The sequence below is a fragment of the Elephantulus edwardii genome, unplaced genomic scaffold (assembly GCF_000299155.1).
Source record: "Elephantulus edwardii isolate Elephantulus edwardi_28Jun2011 unplaced genomic scaffold, EleEdw1.0 scaffold00087, whole genome shotgun sequence".
Classification (NCBI taxonomy): domain Eukaryota; kingdom Metazoa; phylum Chordata; class Mammalia; order Macroscelidea; family Macroscelididae; genus Elephantulus; species Elephantulus edwardii.
In genome coordinates, this window is record NW_006399837.1 from 418,592 (window position 1) to 430,511 (window position 11,920).

The window sequence follows — 11,920 nt, forward strand, 5'->3', positions numbered from 1 at the left end:
GGCAAAGAAAGGAGTTTAGGGGTGTCAAAGAAGTGATGATATTCTTGTTTTGTTTTGACTGCTGAGAACTGAGCTTTTCTATCCACTCTTTCCACAGCTCTAGTCAATCTGATTCTTGTACACAATGAGGTGAGATGCCTGTGTATAACTTTAGACATTTTGTCAGGAAAGCCAGTCCTTGGAAAATGACATCATAAAAAAGGTAGAAGGTCAGCAAAAGAGAGGAGACCTTCCACAGAGCGACTTGACACACGACTGTAACAACGGGCCCAAGCATGAGGGAAGCATGGGACAGGGCACGGTTTCCATCGGCTCTTCATAAGGTTGCTATGACTTCTGGTCCCCTCGAGGGCACGTAACAACAAAACCAAGACAGCAGCCAGCAAAGAAATGAGGCTGCCACCATCTACCTACCACTGGAGGCTTGTGCTTCTGGGATGCAGAACGGGTTCCAGTGGACCTCCTAGGCTCGTGGTTCGAATCCACCAGCTGCTCCATGAGAGAAAGATGGGCAATCTCCTTCCATGTGATTTTCTGCCTCAGAAAACCCACGTGTGTGTGTGTGTGTGTGTGTGTGTGAGCTTTGAGTCAGTTCCAACTTGACAATACACAACCACTGAGACTAAAATAGAGTGGAAGAATAGTTTGAGATCCATTTTAAAAAGTGAGACAATGAAAATTCAATGGATCACCAAATTCCAACTTGTAAATAAACACAGGGACAGCACAGGACCAGCCAGAATTGTGTTTCTCCCAGAGGCTCATGGTTTGAATCCACCAGATGCTCTGCTGGAAAACGAGGGACAAGCTCCTCCTGTACCAGTCCAATCCAATTTGACGGCACACACACACACACACACACACACACAAAATAATAAAATTTAAAAAATAAAAGTATGTGCATGAATAAATCATTGTAAATACAAAATTCAGAATTGTGTTTCACTGAGCACAGGATCAACACAAATCAGGGCAAGCTTGTTGGCAGCTAACAACAACAACAGAGACTTAGGAGTGAGGGACAGTGAAAACATTGTCATGTGGAAAGGACAGAAGCACTCAATCTGAGTCTCAGAAGAGTCTAATTCCACTACTAATTACCCCCATGCGGCCTTGGGCAAAACCACAAGAGGCTTCAATTTCCTTTGCCTCACAATGTTGTTGAGGGACTCAGAGGAGCTAAGGACATCAAGAATCATAAAGAAGAACACAAATGGGAGACATTAGCATTGCTATTGCATAAGTTTTCCTAAAGCCACAGAGGCCTCCAGCAGAGGGATGAACCCAGCCAGGACAGAGTAACAACAATATCAGTTGCACGTTGTTGTTAGGTATCGTCTAGTTGACCAAAACTTGGAGCAACCTTTTGAGTAACAAATCTGAACCCTGTCTATCCTGTGCCATCCTCAGTGGAAGGGGAGGAAGCTTCTAGAAGGAGCCCCAAGACTGTGTACATTACCTTGCTTTCTCCATGGAGAGTAGTCAGAATTTTGTAAGAAAATTTTTTTAAAGTCATTTTTTAATTTATTTTATTATTTTGTGTGTGTGTGTGTGTGTGTGTGTGTGTGTACCGTCAAATCAGATCTGACTGGTACAGGAGGAGATTGTTCCTCCTTCTCCAGCAGAGCATCTGAGGGATTTGAACCGTGCACCTCTGAGGTTGCAGTACACCTTCTTGCCACTAAGCCACCAGAGCTCACCAGAAAATTTTGTAAACATGTAAGAAAGCATTATTCACCATCACAAGAACATGGAAACAGTCCAAATGTCCAGCCATAAATGAATGGATTGAAAAATTATGATACACTCACTAAATGGAATACTATGCAGCACACAAGAGCAAGAACATTGTAAATTATTACCTAACTTGGGAGGGACTGGAGAGCATTAGCTGAGTGAACTCAGTCCCACAAGGATTAATATTGTATAAGACCGTTATTGTAGAATGAGTATAAGGATCCAGGAGGGGTGGGAGAGGTTGGAAGCAGAGGGAAGTGGATGTACAGGGGGAAGAGGGAATTAATCATTGGGTTGTACAATTTGATGAGGGGGGTGAGGGAAATTGAACGAACTTGTTAGAATTTATATTAGAATATTGTAAATAAACTAATTTTAAAAAGTCAACTTGGGGAGGGGGAAGGGAGGAAGAGGTGATAAAATGTGCAACAATGAATGAATGAAAACCTAACTTTTCTGTAAACTTTTGTCAAAATGACAATTAAAATAAAAAATTATTTAAAAAAAACATGTAAGAAAGCTTAGCTTAGTTAATCAAAGGTGGAAAACTTGAGGCAAGAAAGAAGTGCTAATTGGAGAGAGAAGTGAAATCCAGCGTCCAAAGTCCATGCTTTTGGCGCTGGTCCGTACAGATTCCTAAGTCCGCGACAAGCTGAGGTTTCACCTAGAATACCCTGAGACTCATTCTTTCTGGTTCACTGCAGACATCTTCCTAGCTTCACTCACACCAATCCAGCTGGAGCCCAGGGGGCTTGATTTCTAAATCCTGTCTCGCCTGTAAGGGCCAGGATCATCACCAAGAGATAGGCTCATGTGAGTAAGCAACAAACACCTTGTACCCGGGGGCCTCGATACCTGTGTTACCAGGTTCAGCACAGCTCACACGCAGTTTGTGCTCCTAAGTTCCGGCACAGACGCAGCTACCATGTGACAGGTGCGGTGGCTTCGGTCTCCCTTGCCTGGACACAGAACTTGAGCCAGGTGGCAGACAACAGGAAGGTCCATGGCAACAGAGAAGCATCAGAGAATGCAAACAACTTCAGTGGCTCTTAAGAGAGCCGGTGTTCAGTGCCATAGCTCCGGAGAGCTTAAGGCCTGCAAAGTTTCGGGATGCCCCACGTGGCGAGAAAGAAGGCAAGGAGATAAAAGCGGAGGTGAAAGAAGTAAACTTATTAGGAAAGTAGAGACAGTACGTTTCAGAGAGAGGAACGAGACCCTCTCAGAAAGGAGCTGGGGGCTTATGTAACCAGTCTGCTTCTCGTAGGGTGAGCTCCGTGCTTCACAGGTGAGTGGTACTTGGGCCGATGGGATGTTGCTGCTGGCGATTCCCACTCTGGTCAGCTGTTCACGATACCACTGATTATTCCGGTAATCAGGTGCTGTGCAGGTAAGTCTTACTGCGCATGCCAGCTTTCTAAGGCATTGGCATCTTCCCATAAGGCAACATGCACATCTCCCGGATGATTGGACCTCCCACATTTGGCCCTCTTGTTTGCTTTTTCTGGTATATGCGCTCAGTCTGGACTCTAATAGCTCATTTACAAAGTCCAGTTGAAACGGCAAGGCACTTTATTCCAACTATAACTCTCCTTCCCAGGGCTCCGGCTCCAAATGATCCAACAGCTAACTTCTAACACTGGTGTGGTGTTATCAGCGCAGGCCCTCCTCTGCTCACCCCACCTCACCCTGTCGGGGCAGGCCCAGTGCTTGCCTGTGGCTTTGTTACCAGGCCAACAGGCCTGCCCTCCTGGGGCTGTTTCTAACAACATTACCCCCTGAGGACTGGCCAGAGAGTATAAAGAGGCCAGCTGGCTGTGAGTCCATCACACATCATCCTTGCCTTTCCTTGAGCTACAGAGGAACAGAAAACTGCCAGGAAGCATGGTGAGCAGGGAAGGGGCTGAGGCAATGAGGGTCCCTGTGGGCCCAAGTGGCGTGGGGAAATGTTGTAGAGTGCAGGTATTCATGGGTTTACAGTGTGTGATGGGATGAGGTGAAGGAGAGGGGCGACTTCCAAATGTGAATGGCCCTTGAAAGATGAGGTAAAAGGGGCATGCTTTGGGTTGGGCAAGGAAAGGGTACTTAGGGTATGACAGAGCCCCAAACTCAAAACTCAACCTCATTGCTGTCAAGTCGGCCTTGACTCATAGTTGACCCTCCAGGGGGTTTTTGGAAGGTTGTAAATGGCACCAAAAGATATTGCCTATATTTTTCCTCAGGACATTCAAATTACCAGAGAGGCACCACTTCTTTTCCTTTTTATCTTATTATTATTTTTGTATGTGTACCGCCAAATTGGATCTGACTGGTACAGGAGGAGATTGCCCCTCCTTCTCCAGCAGAGCATCTGGTGGATTCAAACTGCATACCTCTGGGATTGCAGTGCAGCTTCTTGACACTAGGCCAGCAGAGCTCCCTTAAGGCACCACTTTTTTAATACCTCTGGACCATGCCACCCAAAGGAAGTGTCAGAAGAACTTGAGGGGGAATGTACTTTCCTCCACTGACTGACTCTCTGAATGTGGCTTGTCAGTAAGCTCCCTGTTAACCTGGTTCCAGCTCCTAGCTAGGGAAATTTGTCCTCCATAGAAACCCTGCCTTCCGCTTTCTCCTGTAGCCCTGCCCCTCTGCCTGCCTCTGCCTGGCCTCTCATTTCTCACTAGGTACTGGTGGGGAGAGACAGGGGCGAGAGAGAGGGAGCTGGGCAGTGCGTGGAGTGTTTGATATCTTTGACTCACTGCCCCACCGGACAAGATCGAAGAAGAATTAAAAGCATAGTGGGAACCAGGCTGCCCTGGCTCCAGAATATTCATTGTTTTGTTCATCATCTTGCGCAAGTTGATTAATCTCTTTGAGAGCAATTTCCCCATCTGTAAGATGAGATCATAAAAGCATCAGCTTGAGAGAGTTGTGAAAATGAAATGAGATAATGTATGGGAAGTGCTTACAAGCAGTGCCTCCCAATACCTAAATTCAAGCTTTTTAAGTGGCAGCTAAAGAGTGCAATGAGAAGGCTTCTATTATTATTATCTGGAGAGCTGACTATTTTGACAGCTGAGGAGGAGGAGGGAAGCTGAGATGAAGAGACTTGGAATGGGGTTTGAGGTTAGGTATGTGGCAGGCCAGAGGCTGAGGTCTTTGTCCCAAATGCGCTACAGGTCAGTACGAGCGACGCTGTTTCCCCTGGCCCTTTAGACATAACTGAGAGGTCAGCCATCCAGCATAGGCCAGCCAGCAGCTCTGTCTATGTGTCTGGTCTGGTGGACAGAACACAGAAAGAAGTGCAGCAGCCAGCTCCGGCCTGGGCAGGGACTGGTAAACCTGGTTAGACTTCCTCCTAAACCGGTTATCTCCGAGTTGACTCTGACTCATGGTATGTCAGGGGAGACACGCTCCACGGAGTTTTCAGTGGCTGACTTGGTCATTCAGGTGCCTCTGCATGGGGTCAAACCACCAAACTTTCAGTTAACAGCTAAACACATGAATCATTGACACCCACCAGGAGCTCTGCCTCCCTCCTGGACCTGAGATTTCTCTCGTCCTTGTGTCCTTGCACCCCTCCCTCCATGGGCCTCCTTACTCTGACACCAGGGATTGAGGGGCAGAAGATTGGTGACGTGAACCCTACTAGGTACTAGGGAATGAGCCAGGAGCTTTGTGTGCATTTCATTATACAATCCTCACAGTAATTCTAGGAGGTAGGTCCAAGGCCCTTGTTTCACAAGGGAGGACACTGACGGGTCCAGACTCTGACTCACGAGAAGAGAAGTGATATATGATATGGTAGACTTCTGCAGGGTATTCATAGATGAATCATGATTATCTAAAAATCCCAAGCAATCAAGTCCCTTGTATCATATCAAAGAGTGAGTGAAATGTTAAATTTCATATTGTGAGAGCATTTCATTAAAGCGTTTAAAAATACTCCAGAAACGCAAAAAGGTAGGAAGAAGAATGGAAGAGCCACCTGAGACTAGTTCAACAGAATCTCTCCCTGATTGCTCCACTTCCCTCATTTATTCAGAATTTAGTGTTCATGTTTTATCTTATTTTTACAATATACATACACATCATAAGAACATAGAGCAAAATAGATTTATTTATTTGTTAGGCAGTGTATGGTGTTGCTTTGCAAGTTAAAATCAAACCAAGACCACTCTTTGTTAAGCTGATTCTGACTGAGAGACCACAGAGCAAGGTTGAATTGCCCAACGGGGGTCTCAAGGTTATCCATCTTTATGGAAGCACGCTGCCATGTCTTCTCCCTGTGGAATGACTGAATCCAGCCAAATGCTTAGCTACTGCACCACCAGGCCTCCTCTAGAGACATCAAGTGGTATAGCATGTGATTCTTTTCAATTTGTTTTCTTCCTCTGTATTTTCCATGTGGGATTATTTCTTGGAGTCCGTTCATTTCCACCTGTGAATCATTCATCCATTCTCTCCTGTTGAAGGATGGGTGCTGGCTTCAGTTGCTACGTTACCGTGATGTAGCTGCTCCTGCACTTGTTTTCTTGTTTACCTTTATGAGCATTTCTCTAGAGCACGAATATCTTCAACTTTAATTGATGCTGCCAAATTATTCTCCAAAGAAGATGACTCACATAGAATTCCACTAGTCTTGTGAGAGCTCCCAATTTCTGCTTGACTAAGTTTTAAAGTTTGGGCAAATTTGAGGGGTGGGTTTGATTTTGTTTTTTTTTTTTTTTCAATTTTTACATCTTTTATTGCATTTGTTTTTAAGATCTGTCTGTGGTAATTACTTTTCAAGCAGAGCATGATTTGCTCTGGTGTCCCTTTTACCACATTGTCATTTATCTGTTAACGATCTATCAGACTCTCCCTTCCTTGGACACCAGGCTTGGGAGCAAGGGTCATGTTTTTGGGTTATGTATCCCAAGCACATAGTAGAAGCAGGATTTAATAAAGCCAGAAGATAGGGGGAAAATAGTTTTCTTGGAGCACCCCAGGAAGAGCATAAATCTCTATTTTCCAGAAACAAGCAAGTTATTCCAGTCCTACTTCAGGGAACAAGAGATCCTTGACCATCAGCCTTGAGTCACACAGGAAGAAATTTTCTTCCCTGACTCAGTCTACTCCAGAGCCAACATCCATCCAGAGAAGAACCAGCTAGTGCCCATGAAAGCCTTGATGGGCCTTCCATGTTCCCAGCCCACTCTTGCTTTCCTCATGGATATTTCTAACTGGAACATGAATCCAATGTTCTCTCTGCTTTTCTAAATGTCCTTATCTCAGAAGCGGCCCTGGCAATAGAGTGGGTTAAGTGTCGGGCTACTAATCAAAAGGTTATCAGTTCCAATCCACCAGTCATTTCAGGTGAGGAAGATGAGTCAGACAGTCTGATCTCAAAATTTACAGCCTCGGAAACCCAGCGGGGCCCAGCTGACTTGGAACTGGCTTTGGGTTTGGTTTTCGGAGTTCTTTTTCCAAGCCCTGAAGCTACATTGGGTCTTGGTTGTTTTTTTTTTTTTGTTTTTGTTTTTTCTTTCACCACTGGTTCCGGGCGGATCAGTTCTGACTCATGGCAGCCCAAGCATCTCAGGGTAGAAATGTACTCCATAAAGCTTCCTAGGACAGATTTTTTTTTTTCTCAATCACTAAGCCTTGCTTCTGAAGCATCTCTGTGTGGGCTTGAACTCTTAACCTTTTAATTAGCAGTTAGGTGCATTAGCCATTTTCACCACCCAGGAGCTCCATTCTCTCATCAGTGGCCCCACATCTCATTCTGAGCAGGAGCGGCTTGGCTATCATGCTTCAGCAGACTCCTTGGATCCCTTTCAAGGTTCCTCAAAATGCTTAGTCACCGGACAAGACTCTTTAATCTTAGGACTTCCCACATCTTCTGCTTCCCCTTGCGTTTGGCCCTGCCCGTAGAGTCAAGGCCTGTTGGTCCTCAATGGCACCAGCAAATACTTAGCTACAGGAGGTGGGGCAAGGGGAGCAGGTTCTTGGAACCTTTGCTCTCAGCCAGAGAACCACCCAAAGAAGGAAGGTGGGAACATATCCAAGCATAATCGCTTCTCCATGCTAAGGGTGTCCTTTGTCCTCTGCTCCCTCAGCGTGAGTGCATCTCAGTCCATGTTGGGCAGGCTGGTGTGCAGATCGGCAATGCTTGCTGGGAACTTTACTGCTTGGAGCATGGGATTCAACCTGATGGCCAGATGCCCAGCGACAAGACTATTGGGGGAGGGGATGACTCCTTCAACACCTTCTTCAGTGAAACTGGGGCTGGAAAACATGTGCCCCGAGCAGTGTTTGTGGACCTGGAGCCCACAGTAATTGGTGAGTGGCAGCCCTCCCTGGACTGACCTTGACCTTGTCTCTACATACAATAGCAAGCCCCTCTCTGTAACTGAAGCACTCTGGAGTTTGTGGTTATATCGCTCCCCAGTTGCTCAAAGCTCCACATCTGCAGAATTACTATCACTTAACTCTTGGGGTCTAGGTCAGTCATCCTTATGTTCCTTTTCTTGTCACTGAAGAACACCTATTAGGGACAGCAGCAGCAGCTTGAATGTGGCTCTTCGAGGGTCAGGACCTGGGGGGTTTCCCTGGGTTCCCTCCCTTTCTGGTTACTGTGCAACTCCGGGAACCAGATGTGAGGGGAAATGAGGTCTCCAACATTACCCATTGCAGATGAGGTTCGGACGGGCACATACCGCCAGCTCTTCCATCCAGAGCAGCTCATCACAGGCAAGGAGGATGCAGCCAATAACTATGCCCGAGGCCACTACACCATTGGGAAGGAGCTCATCGACCTGGTGCTGGACCGGATTCGGAAGCTGGTGAGAGAAGGGCCAAAGGAACTGGGTTCTAGCCTTAAAGTGGAGATCAGGCAGTGGGGAGAGGTTGTTAGAGGTTCATGCAACATCAGGACCAGAGAGAGGGCCCAGCGGGGAATGTTCTTAGACATCGTTGGTATCCGCTTTGGCAACTAGTCCATGCTGAACAGGGCAGCGCTGAGACTAGTGCAAATATACCCACGGGCTACCTGACCAAGTTATGGCTATAGCGATTAAAACAAGCTTGAAAGCAGGAGTGGGATCCACTTCCATGATAACTTGCCTCTGGAAACCCTATGAACTGGAGAAAGGAGGAAAGTTATACAGGTGTCCAGGACTTTCATTCATAGGATCGCTATGAGTAGCCTATGACTCGACAACACTTCACAACAACAATCCCAGAAGGGCATTTTATGTTGCAACAGATGTACCCAGAGGTACCCTGAAAAACAGGGGCCTTAGTACGGTCTAAGGCCCTATGATTGCTTTGACCCCCTTAAAAAAGAGGAACCAAGTTCCTGGATTGTTGATCTCAGTAGAGAAAATTCCTTGGAAACACCTGAAGGTAGATGAGGAGGGCATGGGTGTGAGAGTCACAGTGGCAAGTTAGGATGACAAAAGGGGCTGTTGTGAAAGATGAAGGAGCTGATTTTTAAGGGCCCCAGGAAAATGGAAGAATAAGAGAAAGACTGGATTTTCCATATGAGGATCTATCTTGTGCTCTTGGGAAAGTCTTCCAGGACTCTCTGAATCTTTTGGGTATTTGAAATAGCATCAATTGGTTGTTTTCTGTTTGTCCCCTGAGCATCTACATCCTGTATTTCTCTTCCTTTTTTTCTTTAAAAAAATATTTTTTATTGTGATTTAAAAGAAAGTTTACAGAAAATTTGGATTTCCATTCATTCATTGTTGTACATTTCCCCTCTCTATCCCCCACCCCATTTGTCTTCCTTTTAACTCTCCAGGCTGACCAGTGCACAGGGCTCCAAGGATTCCTCATCTTCCACAGTTTTGGAGGGGGCACGGGCTCCGGTTTCACCTCACTCCTCATGGAGCGGCTCTCTGTGGACTATGGCAAGAAGTCCAAACTGGAGTTTTCCATCTACCCAGCCCCTCAGGTGTCCACAGCTGTAGTGGAGCCCTACAACTCCATCCTGACCACCCACACCACCCTGGAGCACTCAGACTGTGCCTTCATGGTGGACAACGAGGCCATCTATGACATCTGCCGCCGCAACCTGGACATCGAGCGTCCAACTTACACAAACCTCAACCGGCTCATCGGCCAAATCGTCTCCTCCATCACCGCTTCCCTGCGCTTTGAAGGAGCCCTGAACGTGGATCTGACAGAGTTCCAGACCAACCTGGTGCCCTACCCTCGCATCCACTTCCCCCTGGCCACCTACGCACCAGTCATCTCTGCAGAGAAGGCGTACCACGAGCAGCTGTCGGTGGCAGAGATCACCAATGCCTGCTTTGAGCCAGCCAACCAGATGGTGAAGTGTGACCCCCGTCACGGCAAGTACATGGCCTGCTGCCTGCTGTACCGTGGAGATGTGGTGCCCAAGGACGTCAACGCCGCCATTGCTACCATCAAGACCAAGCGTAGTATTCAGTTTGTGGACTGGTGCCCGACAGGCTTCAAGGTTGGTATCAACTACCAGCCCCCCACTGTGGTGCCCGGGGGTGACCTGGCCAAGGTGCAGAGAGCTGTGTGCATGCTGAGCAACACGACCGCCATCGCCGAGGCCTGGGCCCGCCTGGACCACAAGTTCGACTTGATGTATGCCAAGAGGGCGTTCGTGCACTGGTACGTGGGTGAGGGCATGGAAGAGGGTGAGTTTTCTGAGGCCCGAGAGGATATGGCTGCCCTGGAGAAGGATTACGAGGAAGTGGGCATGGATAGTGTGGAGGGGGAGGGAGAAGAGGAAGAAGGGGATGAATACTAGGGAAAATCTGTGCATCTGTTCCAATAAAATGCTGTCGTTTTATTGTCACAAGTGTCTCTTTTTCTCTTGAAAACAGCAATGGGATGAGGAGAGTTTCTTCTACATGAAGAATAGGAATGTCTTAGGCTGGAGCCTCCAGAAAGCAGATGGTTTATGTGTTATGATTTCAGTAAGGAGTATAGTTTCATGGAGCAGAGAGGGGACATAGGGATTATATCTGGGAAGGAGGGAGGGTGCACCGGAGAAAGAAGATTCAGTTGAATACACAGCATCTCAGAACCATCCCTTATGGGAGTAGGCAGGCTGAAGGGGGAAGGGGAGGAATGTATGCATTGACTTTGTTCCTCCACTGGTTAATTTCTGCCTCATCCAAGGTCAATTCCCCTGCATCGTGGGTTGCGCACATCTGGGCTGTGGAACCAATGGGGAAGCCCTGAGACCAAGAAAGGTCTTTAAAATGGTGCGTGTAAGAAATAGTCTGAGCCTATATATATATGTTTTTTTTTCCTATTCTTCACCCCCCCCCAAATGTTCATCTATTTTATTGGCATTTCTTTTTTAACTTATCAATTTTTTAAATTTATTTTTATTGTATTATTTTTACATGTACCCTCAAATCAGATCTGACTGGTACAGGAAGAGATTGCCCCCTCCTCCTCCAGCAGAGCATCTGGTGGATTTGAACCGCATAACTCTGGGATTGCAGTGCAGTGTCTTGCCACTAGGCCACCAGAACTCCCTTAACTTATTAATTTTAATGAAAGTTTACAGACTTAGGGTTTCCAGTCACTCATTGCTGCATTTTACTCCCTGCCCACTCCCTCCCACCCAAATCACTCTTCTTGAAAAGAAAAACTCTTTCATTGTTGTGCAATCCCTCCTCACAAATTCACTCCACTATGCAGCCTTCTGGACTTCTGTAATGACAAGAATACCCATTCATATATCCCTTTTAAACAGATCTCTCCCTCATCTGTTTCAATACAATATACATCATTCCTCACCTCCTTTTCTGCCTTGCCTCAACCCTGATGTCGATCCATTTTACAACAGTGGCCCTGTGCAATATTTGTCCTTTTGTGACTGAGATATTTCACTCATTTTTGCATAATATATCCATGAGTTCCTTACTTTTCAATGCTGCATAGAATTCCATTGTGTGAATATATCAGAGCTTCTCTATACATTTGTTTGTTGATAGGTAATTAGGTTGTTTCCAGCTCTTTGCTATTGCGAACAAAGCTGCAATAAACATGGGTGTGAGTGTATCTGCTTGGGTGGCAGTTATGGTTTATTTAGGGTAAATTCCTAGTAGTGGAATGGCTGGGTCAAATGATATTTCTATTTGCAACTTTATGAGAAAGTGCCATACAGCCTTCCATAGTGGTTGCAGTTCTATTTATTATTCCCCCCCCTTTTATATACGGATTT

The 11,920-nt window shown here is 46.4% G+C and overlaps 1 protein-coding gene across 2 annotated transcripts; it reads left to right on the plus strand.

Moving 5' to 3' along the window:
* Nucleotides 1-1,317: 1,317 nt before the first annotated feature.
* Nucleotides 1,318-10,489, plus strand: LOC102877675 (tubulin alpha-1D chain-like). 2 transcript variants are annotated; one of them, XM_006890249.1, is made up of 4 exons: nucleotides 1,318-1,326; nucleotides 7,818-8,040; nucleotides 8,395-8,543; nucleotides 9,506-10,489. In XM_006890249.1, exons 2-4 carry the CDS (start codon nucleotides 7,920-7,922, stop codon nucleotides 10,487-10,489), a joined length of 1,254 nt encoding a protein of 417 aa, XP_006890311.1. In that variant the 5' UTR covers nucleotides 1,318-1,326; nucleotides 7,818-7,919. The 2 variants fall into 2 exon arrangements, with proteins under 2 accessions (XP_006890311.1, XP_006890310.1); XM_006890248.1 differs by lacking the exon at nucleotides 1,318-1,326 and adding an exon at nucleotides 5,001-5,018.
* The last annotated feature ends 1,431 nt before the right edge of the window (nucleotides 10,490-11,920 follow it).